This window comes from Ilyonectria robusta (assembly GCF_021365365.1).
Source record: "Ilyonectria robusta strain PMI_751 chromosome Unknown BGZ61scaffold_1, whole genome shotgun sequence".
Classification (NCBI taxonomy): domain Eukaryota; kingdom Fungi; phylum Ascomycota; class Sordariomycetes; order Hypocreales; family Nectriaceae; genus Ilyonectria; species Ilyonectria robusta.
In genome coordinates, this window is record NW_025764435.1 from 493318 (window position 1) to 515944 (window position 22627).

Below are 22627 nucleotides of genomic sequence, written 5' to 3' on the forward strand. Positions count from 1 at the left end.
CGACTGTAAATCGTAATAATAGCACACCGGACCAGCCCAAAACGAAACCACACCGACTTGGCCCAAGTCCCGCTGGTCTGGTCTGGCCGGCGGCGCCCAGTGTCTGAGCAATGACCGCCCCCAGAGGCCCGCCTCAGTGCGGTATCAATGGACACGGTAACTACCTATTAGCAATGATGCATCACTGATGATCAAGGTTTCCAGTAAATTCGTCATGGCAACCGCACCTGTTGAGCCGCTTAGGTGAATCTAGCTCAAGTTTTCCGCATCTAGGTAGGCAGGTATGGGAGGAAGGTATCCAACGCCGGAAACTGCAACGCCGGAAACTGCAATGCCGCCTGCCTCCATAGTCCTCCGTAGCAACACGTCTCCCAAAACCAAATCAAATCCTTCTACATCCACTGTTGCCACACCCTCCCTCCACTTCACACACTCTCTCACAACAAACAAAACACAAGCATCATTCTGCGTGCGTCCGCTTGGCCCAACTTGCCGACGTCAATCATCATCGGAGCAAGTTGTTACATAGTAGATGCCTACGGCACGGCCTGCACATTCAGCGTTCAGAGGCATGGGCCTAGAGCATGGGCATGGGCATGGGCACCGAGAACTTGGGGGGCCAAATGGCGGACAGCCAGCGACGGGAAAGTGGATGGTGGATGCTACTCCAGATGCTTCCAGCTCGGGCCTATGACGCACTCGGAACCAGGTTGTACACGAGCATCAACGCTGTAAGGCGGCCCTGATTCCCAGTTCCCTTATCACCACCACCATCATCATCACCACCGTGATTCAACCACCGCCACTCCCCACGCACGGAGTCCCCGACCCTGTCCCGCCGCCGCCACAGAACCAGACACAGGGCGGAGACATGCAGATGCTCAATGGAGAAGCGTACATAGTACGTATCCGCACGCGGTACGAAGTGCTCCATCTCGATGCCACCTCCAAACATACTCATTTTCAATGCCACATCCACTTCTGCATCTAGGCGTCGCAAATCGAGTACGAGCTCTTGGCTGGATGGCCGGCTCCTGAGGTACGCACCCTAACAGGAGAGCGTCGTCATTCTACTTCGTATTTCTCCAGCTCGGGCGGCCAGTCCAGCCCTCGCATCCACCCATCCACACACCAGGTCTCGGCATTGGCAGGCCTTGCCGCACTTTCCCCTGGTTGCCCAGCATTGGGCCCCTGAAAGTTTGTCTGGGCTCCCCGGCCAACCTCCCTGGATGGATGGATCTCTGCCATGGCTTCTTTCCACGGAAAAAGAGCGGCGACAACCGGGCTTCTGCTTGGGGCGATGGCGCCAGATCGCCATGCCACCGATGGGTCCCTCACAGCCTCAATTGATCCCCTAATCACCTCCAAGAATAGCATTTCCAGCTCTCAACTAGCGCCATTCCGCTCGACGCTCCGTTCGTTCCCAGGCTCAAGCGCGAGCGGGCGGGCGTTGAGTGAGGAATTCAAGTCGCTTGTCCTTGCTTTGCCTCTCGGCTTCTCTCTCTCCGATGTTCCTGTTTTAGTTGTACCATTAGTGTGGGGGTCTTGCCATTGTCCTCGCACCACCACACATCGTGAAGGAGGGGATGAGAGATGAGCAGGAGCAACAACATGTTTCCCGCTTACTCGCCCGCATTGCTCAGCGCCAATGAACCTACGACCCTTACCCCAGGAGGAGGGGGATCGCTGGAGCCCCTCCACTCATCACCCATGCCGATGAGATTGCCTGTCAGGGAAAAAGGGCTTGTGCATTGTACAGCAGCAAGTACTAGAGGATGAGGCTGGCTTGGCCCAACCTTGAGCGTTCGCAAAGCGAGCCATCCAGCATTCTGACATCAGCCACGTTGCCTCATCAAGGGCCGCGAGGAAGATGTGGCCCACCGAGCTGACCTTACTCCATCATCCGTTCATCCATCCCCTGGAAGTGCGTGATCAGCCCAAGACCGTCGGGTTCCCCGCCGAGTTACTGTTGTTGGGGGACATCACACGACGAGGCTCTGCTTTACCATCGCCATCATTCATCGCACATTCCCACGACATGACCGCCTCTAATAATGTCCCCCGCTTTCCGCGAGCAACATGCACATGGCCAAGCCGTATTGGTGACTTACGGGCTGGCCCCATAAGCAACCTATTGTTCGGATGACGACCAAGGCATCTTGTACAAAGGCTCTGGTGTAGAAACTCTATGGATATGTCCAAAGGAGAAAAGTACTTGTAGCCTTCTGCACGTGGCTTGTACTCTACAGTGTGACCGGGCGAGCTTCACGAACAGCGGCGAGACAACAGATTTCCGTCCCGCAAAGAGCTAGGTCGAAGACTAACGAGTCAAGACGCTTCCTGATGGCGCTCGACTGTGAAGTGGGATGCACAAAGTCCTGATCCAAAATAATGTACTACAAAGCTCAATTGCTCATCACATCTAGCCAACTTTTTGGCTTTACTTTATATTCTATTCATATATAAAATAAGTTCTTTTTGTCGATTTTAGAGTATAAGCCTAAGACATTTATCCTAACACGAACCCTAACCCTTAAGATGGCAATACGGTATATCATTTAGATTAGCAGTCCACAACTCGGTGCATTACTTTGGATCATTACTTTGGATCAAGACTTTATGCCTTCCACTACAGGCAAGTCACCTTCGCTGTGATCAATAGTGCTCAGCAGTAAGCCAGATTCGGCACTTGGAGCACCCTAAGACGTAGCATGCAGAGGACGATAATTGGCGAGGTTGATTACTTGCTCGGGGACCAAGCCAAGTCTCACGAAAAGTCAGCCTTAGGAGGCTAAAAAGTCATTGGTACCCTGCATCTCACCAGACTCCACTGCGCAAGTGGCCAGCTGAGTGACTCAATTAGTTGCTGACACCAGCTTCATGCTCATTATTGTGCCTTGTGCTAGCACATGGGTCGGCATCTGGCAAGCCGGATCCGAAGCCGTTCACCGTGGTTCTTGTTCCGAGACGCCATTCGCATTCCTGCTTCTAGGGCTGAGCCATCTATGGCGCCAGCTCGTCTCTACTGTACAGTCTTACAAGATTACCAGTGACCTTCGTGTCCATGGCCTTCGATGCTCAATCCTTGGATTTCCCTTGCGCTCTATCCCACCTAATTCCAGCCCCCTCGCTTACAGCTTCTGGTACTCTAGCTTGCCCTCGAGCTTCTTCGACTCGGCGACCTTGCGGACCGCCTTGTTGAAGTCATCCTGGTTGATGGAGTCTCGGTAGTCCTTGATGGCGAACAACCCCCTATCAGGTGTGTCAGCAATGCGCCATGCATAGATAAGCTCCACAGGAGCTCTGGTGTTGGGGCACTTACGCCTCAGTAACGACGTTTCTCAAATCGGCGCCGTTCAGTCCGTCACTCATCTTAACCACGCTCTCGAAGTCGATATCTCCGTCGAGCACGACACCCGACGAGTGGATCTTGAGAATCTCCAATCGGCCAACCTCGTTGGGCAAGGAGATCTCAATCTTACGATCCAGACGACCGGCACGGAGCAGCGCAGGGTCCAGCGTGTCGGGCCTGTTCGTAGCCATAATGATCTTTGTCTTGCCCAGGTAGTCGAATCCATCCAGCTGGTTCAGTAGCTCCATCAGTGTTCGTTGGATTTCTCGATCAGCACTAGTACCCTCTGAGAATCGTCGTCCACCGATGGCGTCGATCTCGTCCATGAAGATGATACAGGGCTCGTGCTCCTTGGCATATCCGAACATCTCACGGATAAGTCGCGCCGACTCTCCGATGTACTTGTCGACAATAGCGGACGAGACAACTATTCATTGGTCAGTTTAGGCGTTTCTGGATATGGGATCAGTCACAGGAGAAGTACCCTTCAGGAAGTTGGTCTCCAGACTGCTGGCAACGGCTCGCGCCAGGAGAGTCTTTCCGGTACCAGGAGGACCGTACAACAACACTCCCTTGGGCGGCTTAATACCCACTCGTAGGAACAGCTCGGGGTTCTTCAACGGCAGCTCAATCACCTCTCGCAACTCTCGGATCTGTTCGTTCAATCCGCCGATACCTGCAAAGCTGACTTGTCCGGGATCCTCCAGCGACATGTTGTACACCAAAGGGTCGACCTCTCGGGGGAGCATTCGCATGATGGTGAGCGTCGTCATGTCCAGGGCCACGCGAGTGCCCTGCTTCAGCTTCACCTTGTCGACCTTGGATCTGCAGCCGACGACATATCGAGGACCGGAAGATGCCTTGACGATAACTACGATGGGAGCTGTCAGTGTCCGTTTATCCACGTGCGCCGTCTGGTGTAGCCTCACATCTCTCATCGTCGAGCTGTTTTAGGACTTCGCCGATGATCTGTCCGACACTCTGTAGCGCCTTAATGTTGTCCTCGGTTCGGTCGAACTCGCGCTGCATGTCCTTGATTTCAAGACGCAGGTTCTTGAGCTTTGCCTCCCATTCGCGGGACTCGATGAGCTTTGCCCGGTAGGAATTGAGGGCGGCCTGGCGCTCTTCTTCGGCAGTCATGGTGGCGAAGCTGCGTCTGTCGGTCTGTGTGTATATGTCGATATCGTCGGTGGGGAGCTTCGCTGGTAGAGGGGAGGTTGAGGTTCGGTGTTGGGAGCTCGAATGTCTAGAGGTGGTAGAGATGTTCGACGGTGACGGATGTTGATGGCAGACGGAGAGCTTACCTCACCGGCTGGAGCCTTCCGCTAGCCCCTGCAGGCCAAGACCATCCAGCTCGGCAGAATCTCGGAGAACCTGGTCAGCGAAGACCGCACTATGTCTAACAGCCTACCCTATACATTCGCTACTCACTGGCAAAAATGTGTCAAGAATGCTGGTGCATATGTATGTTTAGAAAATTAGAGAATGGAGTAAAAGGGAGTTCTATAGGTTGCGGGTGGTTTCTTCACGAGGCCGTGTTCATGTTACTCCCTCACGGCTATCGATAATGTACCTACCTGAACATCCTCGCGCAAAACTTAGCACCGGCTTGTGAGATGTGGATTTCCAACACAACAAGCGCCTACCTAAGGATAAATCACATCGGGGTTCAACACAGTTGGATGAAAATAACAATCCGCAATCTCTATTTTGAAAGGCGACCTACTCCTGTGGCTAGACCTCCCCCAGTCTATAGTTCCCAAACAAACTACCACGGCGTGCCCAGCAGACGCTGTGTCGTCCGGTTGCCCGAGTGTCTTGCCCTGTATAACCAACTCCTCTCCAAAGGCGAGAAATATTTGAAATGGACGGAAGGACAACGAACCAATAATGGTCGAGGCATTGAGCCATGTGGAATCTCTGAACATGAAACCTAGTGTTGCCTCTTCGTCTCAGATCCAAGCCACAGCCATACCCCCATCACCAGCCGGATGTGGGTTGCATAGATGCAGACGATATTTTCTATGCAGCCATAGACTAATAGAGGCGTCAAATGCGAGAGTTATGTCGCTGATATGCCATGACATTAGCAGAGGAGACTTCAATCCTCCTTGTCATCACCCTTGGTGGGAGCTGCATCCGAATTGGGCTTGGGCTCTCCTTCGGCATCGAAACCAAGCGCATCCAGCTCCCGAATCAGCTCATTGATTTTGATGACCTTGGCAATCTGCTCCGGCAGCAGAGCTTCGCCACCCTCCTTCTTGTTCTTTAGGTCCTTGGCCTGCTTCAGCTTCTTCTTAAGATTCCGGGCCTTTTTCTCGCGCTCAACATCAGGGTCGACCTCCTCGGGTTTGGGCTGTTCCGTGATGGGCGCATCGCCGTCGCCGTCGGCAGCCTTGGCCTTCCTACGAGCCTCGCGCCTCTTGGCGTTCTTGTTGCTGGCGGCAGATCCCTGCTCCGAGCTGTCCTCGCCGGCGCTGGCGGCACCCGGGATGCCGATTCTCTTGCCCCGCTCGCGGAAAGCCTCGGCGGTGCGGTTCTTGTAGACCTCGACGTCCTCGGCGGGCCGGTACCCAGGGCGAATTTTGATGGCCCTGCGCGTGCTGCCGTCGGCGCGGACGGACTGGGGGATCTCGCGGCTGCCACTGTTCTCGTCGGTGACGATGCCGGCGTTGGAGGGCTGTGAAGGCATGGCGACTGTGGCCGCGACAGCGGCTGCGGGGTATTTCGGTCGCGGTAGGAAATGTGAAGAGTGAAGAATGGCAGGGCAGACAGGGCTCGTTGGCCGTCCCGGCGTGGAAACGAAATGGAAGTTCTAGCGGCACAGCAACCCGCCTTGGGCCAAGGCGAGGCGACGCAGGGTGAGGCAGGGCGCGGGCGCAGGCGCAGGGCTGATGGTTGGAGGCGCGTCCTGGGTGGTTGAGCTTTCAGCCTTGTAGAGTCCGGTGTCAGCGTCGCAGCGGCGTCGCAGAGAGCACAGCAATCCAGCAGGGTGCGTACAGTGTATTACAGTGCCCTCAGTAAACGTTGGTGTTAGCCAAGACACTGTGCGTTTCGCCTGGTAATTATCCAGCGGACCTTCTGTGAATTCACCCCGCCGGCGTTGCTTATGCTCATGCAGTTGTGTGAGGTGGGTAAGTTAGTCAATGCGAAAGGGCATCCTCCAGAGGCCGTAGCGTCACTCGTTCATTGCCATTGGGTGAGGCCCCACTAAGACCTTGTGAGCTTATTGTGACCTTGGCCTGAAGACCAGTGGAAATAGACAAGCAATATTGCGTCGTGATTGGTTGCTGCCCCCTGCGATGGCTTTGTTTGTAGCTGAACACTCAGGTTAGCTGACGCCAACCGCGCGCGAGGCTGTTTTCCATGTTAGATTATTCATTTGCGCATTCCGGATGCTTCCCTTTAGTCGGGAAGCGAGTCGGGAACAAATAAATGCAGGAAAACATCCTGCAGTCTCCCGCACAAGAATCTGCGGACGCCAGCTTCGCAAACGGCTGCCTGCGCACGAGAGCAGGCACTTTAGGCTGGTGTTGGGTACCCGGAGATCCTCAAGGCACACGGTTGATGCGCTGGCTTCGCATCACCGACCCGAGTGGCGCAACCTTGAATGAAACAGCATGGAAACCTGCAAGCCCGTCTAATGGCGGAACAAAGCGGTGTAATGCAACTAGCTAGCTGCGTAGGTCGGGGCTCTACAGAGTACGTGTACCGTACGTCACATGAGCCCAATTATCCCTGCGGCCAGACCACAAGGGAACATGGCACAGAGGCCTTCTCCCTGGTCTGAGGCTGCCGGCTCGCGTCCCACAGACCGCCCTGCTTTACGTAGCACGCACCCTCCAAAGTCCCTTTATCCAATTGGGAGCCCACATGCACATCGTGGCACCTGCAAGCACCAAACAGTAAAAGGGAAGCCTGATTCAGGCAGCTTGTCTCAAGCCTGACGATGACGCCCTGTTTTTTCCCTGTCTTTCCCAGCAGGATTCGTTGCCAACGAAAAAAAGGAAGCAAGCCACTGGTGTCACCACCTCCGGTAATCGAGGGCTGGGCTCCTGTCCAAGGCCAAGAAAACTTCCCGTTGCTGACATGGGCCTACCCCTGGCTCCAAAACTAATGCGACAGCAACAAACAAGCTTAATTTTTAAGACGTACAACAAGAGAGCATCATCATCGTCACCAGAGATGATTGGCCCCTGGCTAGGGACGCCTGGTGGGCTTTGTGTCGGCATCCTACATAGTAAGACCCCCAACGTTATTGCTCATCTCCTCAACCGCCCGCCCTGGAGACGGGTTCCAGATCCTCCGCTATTCGCCTTGAATCAGTCATTTGTAATTTGTGTACACCCGGTTTGGGGTTGATTACCCTTCCCGAGCCCATCGGCACAAGGCAGGCGCTACCACCTGTGAATCGGCGTTGTCCTGCGTTTGCGCCCGTCTCACTCTGCCTGGTTACCTTAGGTACTTTATTAAAGGACCCTGCCAATATGAACTGACTGATCCTCTTCACTCTCCCAAGGCGCGTCATCTTTTCAAAGCCCCAAAGATCCAAGCCGGGCCTGCCCCTGTTATACCTTTGCTCATCATCGCCCCATCGCACCATTCCCAATACTGCCACATCTTTGTTCACTGCCGTCTTTAAGGAGGCCTCTCCAGGGCGGTACCTCAGACAGTTGACAGAACAGGGATTTGCGCGGCACCAGCTCAGCCAGCCCAAGTTCGTTGGTGGATCTACACAAGAAAACGCCCTGGTTATTATAAAGCCACTGTGCGGACCATCGCCGCCAAGAAGAAAGAGGTCCTCTTTCTTTCTTCTCCTCCAACCTCTGCGGCGTCGCTCCTACACCACCATCACCGCCAAGATGGCTACTCCCGATACTCCACAGGAAGCCAAGACCCATCCCAGAGAAGGCAACGGCCATGCGGCCCCCAAGATCGGCATTGTGGATACTGCAGATGCGTTGACCCCAGACCCCGGAACTGAGGACATGTTCAAAGTTGAACACAACCAATTCGCCTTCGCCCCTGGTCACCTATCCAAGCTGCTCAACCCCAAGAGCCTCAGTGCTTTCTATGCCCTCGGCGGCCTCGACGGCCTGGAAAAGGGCTTACGAACCGACCGAAAAGCCGGTCTCAGTGTCGACGAGACCACGCTGGATGGCGAGGTTACCTTCGAAGATGTGGTGCCCAAGGGAACACCGAAATACGGCACCGCTGGTGATTCAGTGCCCGAGGCCAAGGGCGAAGCATCTGTCCATATCCCTCCCCCCGAAGACCCAAACCCGACAGGGGCCTTTGCCGACCGCAAGAGAGTATTCCGCGATAATCGACTCCCCGACAAAAAGACCAAGTCCCTGCTCGAGATTGCTTGGACTACGTATAACGACAAGGTCCTCATTCTCTTGACTATTGCCGCAGTGGTTTCCCTGGCTCTAGGATTATATCAAACTTTCGGTGGCGATCATGAGGAGGGCGAGCCTCGAGTTGAGTGGGTAGAGGGCGTGGCCATCATCGTCGCTATCGTGTAAGTCGAGACCCAATATAAATCACTATCACCGCCACTGACAACAAACAGTATTGTCGTTCTGACCGGTACAATCAACGACTGGCATATGCAGCGACAATTTTCACGTCTTACCAAAAAGACTAACGATCGTACCGTCAATGTTATCCGCTCCGGCAAGTCGCAAGAGATTTCCGTTCTCGACGTCTTGGTCGGAGATGTAATGCACCTCGCAACCGGCGACATCGTCCCCGTCGACGGAATCTTCATTGAAGGCAGTTCGGTCAAGTGCGACGAGTCGTCCGCTACCGGAGAGTCGGATCTTTTGAGAAAGGTCCCTGCCGCCGAAGTTTTCCAGGCAATCCAGAAGCTCGACGCCAAGGATGCTGAGAAGCTGGATCCATTTATCATTTCAGGAAGCAAGGTCAACGAGGGCACTGGCAAGTTCATTGTCACCGCCGTGGGTGTTAACTCGAGCTACGGTCGAATTTCCATGTCTTTGCGGACCGAACAGGAAGACACACCCCTTCAGAAGAAACTCAACATCCTGGCAGACTGGATCGCCAAGTTTGGTGCTGGAGCGGCCCTCCTACTCTTTATCGTCCTCTTCATAAAGTTCTGTGCTGGCCTCCCCAACAACAAGGGAACACCCTCCGAGAAGGGCCAGGAGTTTATGCAGCTTTTCATCGTATCCGTTACGGTTGTCGTCGTGGCTGTCCCCGAAGGTCTGCCTCTGGCTGTTACCTTGGCCCTCAGCTTCGCTACTGTGAAGATGCTCCGTGACAACAACCTTGTCCGAGTTCTCAAGGCCTGTGAGACAATGGGAAATGCCACTACCGTCTGCTCAGACAAGACTGGAACTCTCACACAAAACAAGATGACGGTTGTTGCTACCACACTCGGAAAAGCCACGAGCTTCGGCGGCACCGATGCGCCTATGGACAAGAGCCTGAAAATCAACCAAGATGCCATAACCATCCCCAACGTCTCACAGTCTGAATTTGCTAGCGGCCTCAGTCAAGAGGCGAAGGACCTCCTTATTCAATCCAATGTGCTCAACTCCACCGCATTCGAAGGCAACCAGGATGGCGAAAATACCTTCATCGGCTCCAAGACCGAAGTTGCTCTCTTGACCCTCTGCAGAGATCATCTGGGAGCTGGACCCATTCAGGAGATTAGATCATCGGAAACAATCGTCCAGGAGATCCCATTTGATAGCAAGTACAAGTATAGTGCCGTCGTGGTCAAGCTTGCCAATGACAAGTATAGAGTGTACGCCAAGGGTGCATCGGAGATTCTACTGGAGAAGTGTTCCAGCGCTCTGGGCAACGTATCCCAGAGCGAGTTGGATATCGTTCCAATTACCTCCGAGGACCGCGAAATGTTCAACCTCACCATCAGCTCCTACGCCAGCCAGACGCTCCGAACCATCGGCTCATCGTATCGCGATTTTGAGTCTTGGCCTCCTGCGGGAGCTGTTTCCGAAACAGACCCCACCGTTGCCGACTTCAATGCGGTTCACCAGGACATGACTTTGATTGGCATATATGGTATCAAGGACCCTCTGCGGCCCAGCGTTATCGATGCCCTCAAGGACTGTCGACGAGCTGGTGTGGTTGTGCGAATGGTCACTGGTGATAACATTCAGACTGCCAAGGCTATTGCTTCCGAATGCGGAATCTTTCGCCCTGAGGAGGGTGGTATCGCCATGGAAGGTCCTGATTTCCGCAGACTACCAATTGATGAGCTCAAGAAGAAAATACAGCATCTCCAAGTCCTAGCCCGCTCGAGCCCCGAGGATAAGCGTATCCTGGTCCGCACCCTGAAGGAGCTCGGAGAGACTGTTGCTGTAACTGGCGATGGCACGAATGACGCTCCCGCTTTGAAGATGGCAGACATTGGGTTTTCGATGGGCATTGCTGGCACTGAGGTTGCCAAGGAAGCTTCATCCATTATTCTTCTGGACGACAATTTTGCATCGATCGTCAAGGGTATGATGTGGGGTCGTGCAGTCAATGATGCAGTCAAAAAGTTCCTCCAATTTCAACTAACTGTCAACGTCACGGCTGTGGTGCTGACCTTTGTCTCTGCCGTCTCTAATGGAAAGGGCGAATCCGTTCTCAACGCCGTACAACTGCTCTGGGTCAACCTCATCATGGACACATTTGCCGCATTGGCTCTGGCCACAGACCCTCCGACCAGAAGCGTTCTAGACCGAAAGCCTGACCGAAAATCTGCTCCTCTTATTACCTTGAGAATGTCCAAGATGATTATCGGCCAGGCAATCTGCCAGCTTGCCATTACTTTCGTCCTGAATTTCGGTGGCAGGAAGCTCTTCGGGTATGATCACTCGGAACACGATACCAAGGAACTCAAGACGCTTGTCTTTAATACCTTTGTTTGGCTTCAGATATTCAACGAGATCAAGTAAGTCGAACATCCTGGCTTTGATTCCTTCTTGCGCTAACCAATATATAGCAATCGACGCCTCGATAACAAACTGAACATTTTCGAGGGTCTCAGCCGTAACATTTTCTTCATCATCATCAACATCATCATGGTTGGAGGCCAAGTTCTCATCATCTTTGTTGGTGGTGAGGCATTCAAGATCACTCGCTTGACCGGAAAGGAATGGGGACTCTCCATTGGTCTGGGAGCCATTTCAATTCCATGGGGTGCTTGCATCAGGTGCGTACCGGACGAGTGGGTCGCCGCATGCCTGCCTGGATTTATTCGTAGGATATGGCTGGCTCCCCCGACTCAGGAGGTTGAAGCTGAGAAGTCTGATGACGACGATTATATCCGTCCGCCTCTGCGTGTCATGAGCTCGATCCGTGGGCCTCGCGTCCAGCAGCATATTGGTTTCCGCGACCGAATGCACAAGATCAAGGAGAGGGCCAAGGAAAAGGCCAAGGAGGCGACGCATGAAAAGGTGGCTGGGCCTGATGTTGACGAGGTTAAGAAGTAGAGGAGAGGAGTGCCTTGCTTGGATCTTCGCTTCGTCGAGTATGATTTCACTCGCAATTACCCTTCGCTTGGGAGCGGATGGAAGATCTCGTTTGAGAGATTCTATGCTTCGAGGCATTGTGATGACTATAGAAACATAAACGGGGTTCTATTACGTTTTAATTAATATAAACCAAGAATTCTGAGCGAGTCTGTAATGTTTTCACTATCTTGACTTGGCCGGATTCTGAAGAGAGAACGCTTGGTTAGTAGAATGTCTGAGCCGATATTGTAGACAGCGGTCATGGGCATCATGGAAGACCATACAGTGAATTGGAGACAATAATTCGAAGAAAAAAGAAGAAGAAAACGGGCGTAAACGAGGGAATTGAGAAACACCTATTTAAGACTCCCGATTTCTGTTCGAGGTTCGTTCTACAGCATCTCATTCAGATTCGAGGGTGCTGGAGCTGAAGCATGACGAGAAAAGCGGGTCTCGGGAGTGCGAGCGCAGCCAGCCAATCAGGCGTGGCCTAAAGCTGTCCCCGGAACTTCGCGAATTTCCTGGCCTGACAATCTCAGAGGATCCTCTCCATCTCGCAACCGAACCCTCAAACCGCCGGCCTCACGTCCATCACCTATTCGAAGCTGCATCTCAGACGCTCAATTGCGCTCACTAGCCAAGATGGTAAGTCCCTGGCATGCTCCGGGCCCTCGTCACTGACCGCATTGGCTAATCGCGCATCCCTTCCCAGACCATCACCAGCCGGCTCTACAGGCAAGTCCCGCGACGACCGAGACGAGATACCCACGATCCCAAATACTGACCCGAATTGCCTCGCAGCTCCTTCTTCCGGTCGAACTACCTGATGCTCGCGACCGTCTTCACCGCCGGTTTCGCCTGGGAGGTGTAAGGATGGCCCTCCTCCGGCCTTCGGGCCAACGGGACAGGATGCTGATTGCGGGTTTTAGGGGCTTCAACAACACCATGGACAAGATCTGGGATAGCCACAACCGAGGCGTAGGTTTTGCCGCGCCCCGAATTGGGTTGCTAGGGTGCTAACGAGATCGCAGCGCCAATGGAAGGATATCCGACACAAGTTCATCGAGGCCGAGGAGGATGACGAGTAGAGGATGCGAGACACCGTTTCGAGGGCCGGACGAGGGATTCACTCTGTGCCAGTAGCCGTGTACAAATTATAGGAGAAATAGAGGCAGGATCACGGGCGTTTTCCCTTTGTCGTCTGGATGCTACTTTTGGCCGTCTTGGAGACTCGTGATGCAATGCCGACCGAGGGGAATTGGCTGGTAGCGCAGTGGCCAATACCCGCCCGCCCACGCCCACATTTGGTCGCCTTGATTGACTGCTGCCAGCCTGACAAATAAAAAACAAATAAAATCTGCTCAAGGCCTTATCTGACTCATCAAGTGTACCGCTCATAATTGTAACTCTTCCTTTGCTGTTGTTCACGTGGTTTCGATCCCTCCGCTTACCGGTTGCCATTTGCTCAGGGAGTACCGAGTAGGCAGCCTAATATCTGACGTCGACCGTGCAGTCACCGAGGGGCAGTGGCCAAAACACACTTCAGCCTCAGGATACAGCGGGCCCGAGTGCAGAGCACCGCCCAAGATTCCACGACCTGAACACTGCAATAACACTGCTGCGAGTCCATCCACTGGTTTTGATCTACGGGTACGTCGCATTTGGGTCTTGACGGGCCCTATTTGATGCTAACTCCTTCGTGGCTGCAGTTATCCCACTGTCCTTTTCCACCGACACTCGCCAGCCTTTGCGAATCCCCCCACTACTTGACGACATCACCGACACCGCAATCGGACCGGCGCCCTTGAACCCTTCACCGAGGGCTACCATGAAGTCTTGAAGAACATGGAACATTCTATGTCAACTCAGGAGCAGCAGCTCTGCCAGTTCCTGGCGGAGCTGCCCGCCCGCTTCAACTACCGCTACACCGAGGAAGCCTCCCGAGAGCTGCTGAGGAGTCTGTTCTGGTCACTGGCCGGCGGCAGCAACGACTACATGCGGCTGCTCTTCCCAGATGGCAAGCCAGGCGATACCCTGAAGCTTAGTGATGCACAGGGTGCCGTTGAGGGAGCCGAATATACCGAGACAGCGAGGGGCAAACGATGCGGTCACATCTTCAAACCTGGCGAAGCGTCCTACATGTGCCGCACCTGCGGCACCGATGAGACCTGCTGCCTTTGCAGCCGGTGCTTCGACTCGACCGACCACACCGGACATATGGTTCGTATTCAAATCTCAGTTGGCAACAGTGGCTGCTGCGACTGTGGCGACGATGAAGCTTGGAGGACGCCATTGTTCTGCACAATCCACTCCGACATGCATGCGGATGGTCACAAGGGGAAGGAGAAGGAGGCAGCTGGGCTGCCGGAGGATGTTGTCGCAAACTTACAGATGACCATCGGTCGGGTCTTCGACTACGTCTGCGACGTCATCTCGTGCTCCCCCGAGCAACTGCGCCAGGCTAAGACGAAGGAGTCCATCATCGAGGACGAGCAAACGTCGCGGTTATCGTCCCAGTATTATGGCCCAGACGCCGAGCCCTGCAAAGACTACGCACTGATTCTATGGAACGATGAGAAACATACCGTCCAGGAAGTTCAGGATCAGGTTGCTCGTGCCTGTCGCAAGAGTCGTCGTGCCGCTGCCGAAAACGCTTGGGAAACCGACGCCATCGGACGCAGCATTCTGACGTATTTGCCAGATGTGGATAGGCTCCTCCATATGGCCACAATCATGGAGGCCATTCGAGTTACGGTGACAATCAGATCGGCGAGAGATACGTTCCGTGAGCAGATGTGTGGGACTTTGGTGGAATGGCTAAGTGATATCTCGGGCTGCGCAGTCGGCCACGACAACCACATTCTTCGCCGCACCGTTTGCGAAGAGGTAATGAAGTCATGGCGTCAGGGCAGCTCGGCCACCCATACATTGGGGCTGATCGATGACGAAGAGGAAGACGATCAGATGGTGGAGTCCCGTCATCGCTTCGACGGCATGAACGCCCGCTTTATCATGGCACTGCAAGCTGCCGCTGGAAATGCAACAGGTCTGGACTTTGAGGCAGCTGACTCCTCCGAGGATGAGGAGGATGATGGTGATGCAGATATGGATGACCAGGGCAATCATTCCCCTTCTAGCTCCGTTGCGGGGGGGGATGAGGACGAAGATGATGATGACGATGTTATGATGGTTGATGCTCGCGGAGATGTTGGTGATCTAGGCATGAACTGGAGCCAGTCTGACCAGGCTTTGGAAGAAGACGAGGCCACAATGGCCGGATATCCACCACCCCCTCCTCCACCTCCCGCTGGTGCTGTCGCCGCTACCCCAGCGGTCCTTGTCGCCACAGCTCCCGGAACTACGACTCAGGACAGAGAAGCAACACCCTCAGACTCGGAGGAACCTATTGTGGATTTGATTGCTCCATCGATCTTCGCCAAAGCCAATGCCGAAATCCCCAAGACCCCAGGAAAGACCGAGAAGATGACACCACGACCTGGACGGTACTGGATAGAGACCCCTGCCGTCTATACACAGCGCGAGAACGTACCTCCCGCAGAGGATGTCTTCCGACGTGTTCGTCTCGACTGGCTTCTCCTGTTCGACTTGAGAATGTGGAAGAAGGTCAGAAATGACCTCCGAGCACTATATATATCAACCGTGGTGCAGATTCCGGAATTCAAGCGAGTTCTTGCCCTCAGATTTGCCAGCCTTTACACGATCCTGGCTCAGCTGTACTTGGTTGGAGACCGAGAGCCGGATCATTCCATCATCAACCTCTCCCTCCAGATGTTGACGACCCCCTCCATTACGGCAGAGGTTGTCGAGCGAGGAAACTTCATGACTAGCTTGCTGGCCATACTATACACATTCTTGACAACCCGTCAGGTCGGCCATCCCTGGGATGTCTCCCCCGATGCGGTCCTGGCGTTTGAGAGTGGATCTGTTACGAACCGACGAATGTACCATTTCTATCAAGATCTGAAGTACCTCTTTGGAGCACCTCATGTCCAAGAGCGGGTCAGGTGTGAGCCAAGATACCTTATGCAGTTCTTGGATTTGGTCAAGCTTCACCAGTGTATCGGCCCCAATGTGCGCGCTGTCGTCGAGCACGTCGAGTATGAGGCTGATTCATGGATAACTGCATCATTGGTTACGCGCCAGATCAACCTGCAAGCTCGAAACCTCGCCGAAGCGTTCCGAAACTGTCCTCCAGATGAGATTCACTACTTACAACGAGCCATCCGATTCACTGCGAAGACAGTCATCTTGAACTCAATCGGGGCTGAACGCCACAGATTCAAACAATCCGAGGTCAAGGATGAAGTTCAGTTCAAGACTTTGACCGACTTTGAATTCGACATGGACGCAACATCATATGATGTGGTCAAGTTTGTGGTTGAAAAGGATGCAATCAGCTTCCACCATGCACTGCACTACACACTGTCATGGCTCATTGAATGCGGACGGTCTCTCCCCGCCTCCACCCTGAAATCGCTCTTGAGCTTCACGCCCCAGGAACTCAAGTCGAGGCCCAAGCTCATGGGTCGTCCACAGGTGCCCAGAAAGGACTATAGCGCTGATGACTATCTCATTGCGGCATTCGACTTTCCTCTCCGTGTTTGTGCCTGGCTTGCCCAGATTAAAGCAAACATGTGGGTTCGCAATGGAATCAGCCTACGACACCAAGCCAGCACTTACCGTGGAGTTGGCCAAAGAGATGTCTCTCATCACCGAGACATTTTCCTTCTCCAAACAGCTCTGGTCATCTGTGACCCGAGTCGGGTGCTCGTTTCTATCATCGACCGTTTCGGGATGGAGAGCTGGGTCAAGGGACTCTTTGAGCTGAAATCCGAGGCTCAGGATGATAACCAACACCTGGACGTGGTGGAGGACATGATCCATCTTCTCATCGTCCTCCTCAGCGACCGAACATCATTAATCCCCTCAGACGATGAGACCAACTCACGGCTCCTCGCCATGCGCCGTGACATTACCCATGTCTTGTGCTTTAAGCCACTATCGTTCAATGAGATTTGCAACAAACTCCCCGAGAAATACCAAGAGCAGGAGGATTTCCACCGCGTTCTAGACGAGATGGCGACATTCAAGCCTCCTGAGGGCGTTTCTGACGTCGGGACTTTCGAGCTCCGCCCTGAGTTCATCGAGGAAATCGATCCTTACATTGCGCATTATAACAAAAACCAACGCGAGGAGTCCGAGATGGCATACCGAAAGAAAATGGCAAAGAAGACGGGCAAGACAGTCGAAGAGATTGTCTACGAGCCCAAGGCTCGTCCCGTGCTCTCGGGCTTATTCGAGAATCTGAGCGCCTTCATGAGCACAGGCATGTTTTCCCAGGTCATTTACTACTCGCTTCTGTATCCCCTTGTGGCGCAGAAGTTCACTCCTTCAGTGCCGTTCACACGACTAGAGACCTTCCTGCAAGTCGTGCTTCATCTCATGTTGATCGCCATTCTCGAAGACAAGAGTGATGAGAACGAGATGACTGAGGAGTCACTCAAATCGTTTGTCTACATTGCTCTTACACGATGGGGCCGCAGCAACTTCATGCCCGAGGCGCCAAACTCCAGAACCATTGTGGCTCTCCTGCACATGATGTCTACCAAGGACGAGTTCAAATCAGTTCATCCCAAAATTGCGCTCGTACTCAAGCGACTCAAGCAGAAGCGGCCCCATGCGTTCGAGTCAGCGTATGTGAGCCTCGGTGTCTCAGTTGATCGTATCAACACGTCATCACCGGCCAATACGTCCGTCGAAGAAGAGCGCGAAAGACGGAAGAAGGCTGCTCTCAGCCGCCAAGCGAAGGTCATGGCCCAGTTCCAGCAGCAGCAGAAGAGCTTCATGGAAAATCAAGGGACAATCGACTGGGGCTCTGATTTAGATGAGGACGAAGAGGAAACAGAGCAGTCAGAAGAAAGGAAGCACAACTGGAAGTATCCCGTCGGCACTTGTATCCTTTGTCAGGAAGATCTGGATGATCGCCGTCTGTATGGAACTTTTGCGCTGTTTAACGAGAGCCGTATCCTTCGACAGACGGACTTCCAGGACCCTGATTTCGTCCGAGAGGCATCGCAGACCCCCTGCAGTCTTGATCGATCAGCAGAAGACGTTCGACCCTTTGGCATCGCCCATGAGAACAGGAAGATGGTTGAGAAAATCAACGCCCGTGGAGAATCCTTCCTTGCGGAACGGCAGACCATTGGCAAGGGCTTTTCTTCCAACATATCTCGAGCAGGCCCCGTGGCCAGCGGGTGCGGACACATGATGCACTACCGCTGTTTCGAGGTCTATTATGATGCGACGGTTCGACGACATACTCACCAAATTGCAAGGCACCACCCCGAAGACACGAGGAAGAACGAATTCGTATGCCCACTCTGTAAAGCGCTTGGGAACGCTTTCGTGCCAATCATCTGGAAGGGACTGGATGAATCTTACCCAAGTTACTTGCAATCCCAGGGGACTTTTGAGGACTTCTTAGAAAAGCAGATGAGTTCCGCTTACTGGATTGGCGGAAGCAAGGCGCGTGAGGTCGACGAACCGCCGTTCCCCGACTTGTATACTCCCAGTCTGCCCGGCAGTCTCGTGGAGACGCTCCTGCCGGCGAACCCGACGTCAGAGGCATCCTGGGGGCGAGAAGATTCGGAGTCTCACTCGTCGGCTGTCGGCACCCCTGCCAGCTTCGCATTCTCCGACATGAATTCGCCTGAACCGGTTCAGCCTCAACCTCAGTCAACAGCACCGACAACAGAGGGCAGTCAGTTGAAGATGGAACTTTTAACGGCTTACCGCCGACTACGAGACACGCTCCGGGTAAACGGCTTGCACACCAAGCATATCATTGACGCCAAGGGCGACAGCTCAGATGACCTCTACTCTAGCGACACACTAGTCAAGTCGGTTGGTTTCAGTATTTCTTCCGTGGAGATCCAGCAGCGAGGAACAGAAGTACAACCAGGCATGACGCTTCTAGAGAAGATCCCAGAGCATGTCCTTACCCACCTGCGTATCCTTTCAGAAACAGTTTCGTCCTACATCTCCGTCGGAGCGCGACACTCGGGGTCCGAGAACCGCATCGATGCCGAATTCAGAAAGGATAGCGAACGACAGCACTGCCAGCTATTCATGTCACGATACTTTGGAACCGGTACTCCGTATGCCCGGCGACCTTTGGACGTGTACCCACCTCTCTTGACCATGGATTCCTTCCTTTTCCTAGTCGAATGCTCGTATGGCCTAGTGCCAACCCAAAAGGCAGAGATAACACATGTGCTTCGGCTCTGCTACCTGGCAGAGCTTGTCAAGCTTGTGTACCACATGGGCCGAAATATCCCGGTTGCCAACTGGATAGGAAATCTTACCAACCGGCAGACTCAAGACCCTGCAATTAACAACTTTGCCGACTTTGCCCTTGCAGTAACTCAGTTTAGCCTGGAATTCCACGCAGCGCAGTTCCCTGATGGCGCCGAGTTTGGGGAGAACCGTGGCTTCCAGCAGCCGGGCGTCGATACTCTCGAAGGGTGGTACACTTTTGCGAAGAAGTATGCCCTGACGTTCCTGAGGAAGAGCGTCATCTTCCTCTATGTCAGGTACGGCGTAGATTTCAATAGCCACATCTCACCTACCCCAGATGCGGACGAGCTCGACCGCCTGACCGAAACACTTCGCGTGCCGAGTTTCGACGAAATGTGTGCCGCAGTGACAGAGAACTCAGCCGCCTGCGGATGGCCCAAGACGACTGGCGCACTGGTGTCGGGGTGGGTGAAGCACCAGGTGATGTGGCCTGGAGGCGACCAAGAGATGCCTCACTCAGCAGTTCTCAGCCATCCCGGCATATTCGAGTTGATCGGGCTACCCAAGAACTACGACACGCTCATTGAAGAAGCAACGAGACGGAAGTGCCCGACCACAGGCAAGGAGCTCACGGATCCCGTCATCTGTCTCTTCTGCGGCGACCTCTTCTGCAGTCAAGGAACATGCTGCCAGAAGACGAACTCATCCCCAGATGGGGTGGAATACACCAAGATTGGCGGCGCTCAACAGCACATGCGCAAGTAAGTGGTGTCTTGTGCAGTTCCAGCGGGATGAATGACTGACTTGATATAATTGTAGGTGTCAGCGCAACATTGGCGTCTTCCTCAACGTGCGGAAGTGCTCAATTGTGTACCTCTTCCGCATGTCCGGATCCTTCACGCCGGCACCGTACATTGATAAGTATGGCGAGACAGACCCGCAACTGCGACATGGGCGACAGCTCTTCCTCAACCAGAAGAGATACGACTCGATGATCCGGAGCACGGTGCTGAACCACGGAGTACCGAGTTTGATCAGCCGGAAGCTGGAGGCGGAGATTAACAATGGAGGCTGGGATACTCTGTAGACGGATGGATCGGGGAGAGAGGATTGTAGAGAGCAATATTTTATGACGGCAACTCTCTGGTTTATAGGCTGGATGGTGATTCCAGGTGTATTGGTCGAGAGTGTTTGTATCACATCATCGCATCTCTTAGAATGAGCCAAGGGACATACTTAATCAAACCATCAGAATGCGGTTCTTGTATTGTACAGTGTGGTTAGACAGTGTGATCAGACAGTGCGGGGCTGGTTCCGGCACCTTGCGAGACTGTCGCCTGAGGCCAATCACAGCGAGCGAATGCGACCAAGGCGCGTCCCAACCGTGGCTCGAGGCTTGGGACCTGAACGAAAGGGTCGCAGTGCAGAAGCCAGCCAACAACCCAGCAACAGCTTCGACCTTTACATCACATTCTCGCCGAGTTCCTGCACGCTCTGGGCTCGCTCATCGCCTTCACGGGGGACGCCGCATCGCACCTGCACCGCACCGCATCGCAATCATGGCAGGTAGACGATCTGGCCGCGCTGCCGCCAAGCGGGCGGCGGCTGCTCTAGGTGAGTTTGGATTCTCTCCATCGCCATCTCCGTCTTGCACCGCAAACTTCTACTCCCGCCACGTCCACGCCCACGCCCGCGCTTCCACCACCCTTTTTTTGCCTCGCCCGCGCGACGTAAAGACGCTGAATTGCCCGTCGCCGCGTGCCATTGTCACTCATTTTCGCCATGGCGCCGCGCCAGAAGATCCGATTGAAGCTGACGCGCAGTTCCAAATCCACAGAGAGCACGCCCAAAGGGTTTGCCGATGTCGAAGACGAGGCCATGCCCGATGTCGAAGACGAGGCCATGCCCGATGCCGGGGTCGCCGCCGACGAGCAGCAGCCGGTCCCTGATCCGGACGACGACGACGATGGAGACCACCAGCCCAAGGAGGAGTCGGGCGACGAGGACGAAGATGCTGGCGACAAGGAAGACGAGGAGTCGGCCAAGGAACCTACGCCGCCGCCCCAGCCCGTCGTGAGACGCAAGCGCCTCGGCCGCCCGCCCAAGAACCGCCCGCCGGACTGGGATAACATGGTGACGGTACCCGAGCGGGATGCCGACACTCCGCGACGCCGTGGCCGCGGTGGATGGCGAGGACGCGGCGGTCGCAAGGGCGGCCCCTCGGCTCCCAAGGCTGAACAGATCATCGACGCCGACGGCACCGTCGCTGAGATCGCCGAAGACGAGTGCGTCCTCCCTGAAGACGCCGAGGGCGAGACCAAGGTGGACAAGGAGGGCAACCTCCAGGGCGGCCGCGAGTACCGCTGCCGCACCTTTACGGTGTTGGGCCGCGAGAACCGACTCTACATGCTGTCCACGGAGCCTGCGCGATGCGTCGGCTTCCGCGACAGTTACCTATTCTTCACCAAGCACCGCAAGCTTTACAAGATCATTGTGGACGACGACGAGAAGAGGGACATGATTGAGCGGGAAATCATCCCTCACTCCTACAAGGGCCGTTCGATAGGTATCGTCACTGCCCGGTCCGTTTTCCGCGAGTTCGGCGCCCGCATCGTCGTCGGCGGCAAGCGCATATTCGACGACTACGGCGTCACCCAGGCCCGCGCGGACGGCGTCGTGGAAGGCCAGCTCGCCGACCCCGAAGACCGCTTCGTCGAGGGACAGCCCTACAACAAGAACCAGTACGTGGCGTGGCACGGCGCCAGTGCCGTTTATCACACCAATGTGCCTTCAGTGCCGGTCCCGAACGGCAAGGTCGAGTCCAAGAAGCGCAAGGTCAACGTCAATGATGTCAACTGGATGCTAGAGCATGCCCGAGAGGCAAGGTAGGTCGAGCTTCTTCCCCTTTGAGTCGTGCATGCTGACCTTTTTTTGCCTTGCAGCACCTTCAACGCCAGCATCAATGCCATAAGGAAGCTCAACAATGCGGGCGTCTATGACATCCACACCAACGTGATGCAGTACCCGGTGACGATGCAGCCCACGCGAGCCCGCTTCGAGCAGGTCACATCCGGAGACGATGGAGGTGCCGAGGGCACTGCCGTATTCCCCCCGATCCCGCCCAAGATGGCTCGCAACTTCTACGTTGCCGACACGTACTTTGCGACGCCGGCAGCTGGAGTCATCTCGGCGGCGGACAACCAGGCCGAGTCAGCAGACTTCCTGGCGTCGTTCAGCGGGCTGTCGGCCGTACCCGACGACATCAAGGACCTATTGCCACCCGAGTGCCGCAAGGCGTTTGACCAGGCCGTCGACAAGCAGACGACATGGCGATCACAATGGGGTCTCGAGAGCGAGCACATGTCCCGTCGCCAACCCATCATCGACAAGGCAATTGTGCCGTACAGCATGACATGACGAATTCTCTAGTTCAAGCTTGTCCCAAGTCCTTGTTACTTGATTGTGT

The 22627-nt window shown here is 54.6% G+C and overlaps 6 protein-coding genes across 6 annotated transcripts; 4 read left to right on the forward strand and 2 right to left on the reverse strand.

Moving 5' to 3' along the window:
• Positions 1-2739: 2739 nt before the first annotated feature.
• Positions 2740-4638, reverse strand: BGZ61DRAFT_437095 (26S proteasome regulatory complex, ATPase RPT4). Its single transcript, XM_046244071.1, has 4 exons — positions 4282-4638; positions 3837-4223; positions 3323-3779; positions 2740-3252 (listed from the first exon to the last, which is right to left on the reverse strand). Exons 1-4 carry the CDS (start codon positions 4490-4492, stop codon positions 3132-3134), a joined length of 1176 nt encoding a protein of 391 aa, XP_046111610.1. The 5' UTR covers positions 4493-4638; the 3' UTR covers positions 2740-3131.
• An 815-nt stretch (positions 4639-5453) lies between these two features.
• BGZ61DRAFT_337799 (uncharacterized protein) lies at positions 5454-6044 on the reverse strand (the record flags this gene model as incomplete). The annotated part of the gene is made up of 1 exon (XM_046239075.1): positions 5454-6044. One exon carries the CDS (start codon positions 6042-6044, stop codon positions 5454-5456), a length of 591 nt encoding a protein of 196 aa, XP_046111611.1.
• Positions 6045-8214: 2170 nt separating this feature from the next.
• On the forward strand, positions 8215-12137 carry BGZ61DRAFT_407413 (uncharacterized protein; the record flags this gene model as incomplete). The annotated part of the gene is made up of 4 exons (XM_046243176.1): positions 8215-8876; positions 8928-11282; positions 11334-12048; positions 12129-12137. 3 exons carry the CDS (start codon positions 8215-8217, stop codon positions 11821-11823), a joined length of 3507 nt encoding a protein of 1168 aa, XP_046111612.1. The 3' UTR covers positions 11824-12048; positions 12129-12137.
• A 245-nt stretch (positions 12138-12382) lies between these two features.
• On the forward strand, positions 12383-13222 carry BGZ61DRAFT_437103 (cytochrome b-c1 complex subunit 9). The gene is made up of 5 exons (XM_046244072.1): positions 12383-12489; positions 12557-12579; positions 12646-12711; positions 12774-12822; positions 12876-13222. The coding sequence occupies exons 1-5, from the start codon at positions 12487-12489 to the stop codon at positions 12930-12932; spliced, it is 198 nt and encodes a 65-aa protein (XP_046111613.1). The 5' UTR covers positions 12383-12486; the 3' UTR covers positions 12933-13222.
• On the forward strand, positions 13223-20434 carry BGZ61DRAFT_511552 (uncharacterized protein). The gene is made up of 3 exons (XM_046252123.1): positions 13223-13494; positions 13554-19922; positions 19981-20434. The coding sequence occupies exons 2-3, from the start codon at positions 13690-13692 to the stop codon at positions 20246-20248; spliced, it is 6501 nt and encodes a 2166-aa protein (XP_046111614.1). The 5' UTR covers positions 13223-13494; positions 13554-13689; the 3' UTR covers positions 20249-20434.
• A 509-nt stretch (positions 20435-20943) lies between these two features.
• Positions 20944-22578, forward strand: BGZ61DRAFT_337033 (chromatin remodelling complex Rsc7/Swp82 subunit-domain-containing protein; the record flags this gene model as incomplete). Its single annotated transcript, XM_046239020.1, has 2 exons — positions 20944-22046; positions 22104-22578. 2 exons carry the CDS (start codon positions 20944-20946, stop codon positions 22576-22578), a joined length of 1578 nt encoding a protein of 525 aa, XP_046111615.1.
• Positions 22579-22627: the final 49 nt, after the last annotated feature.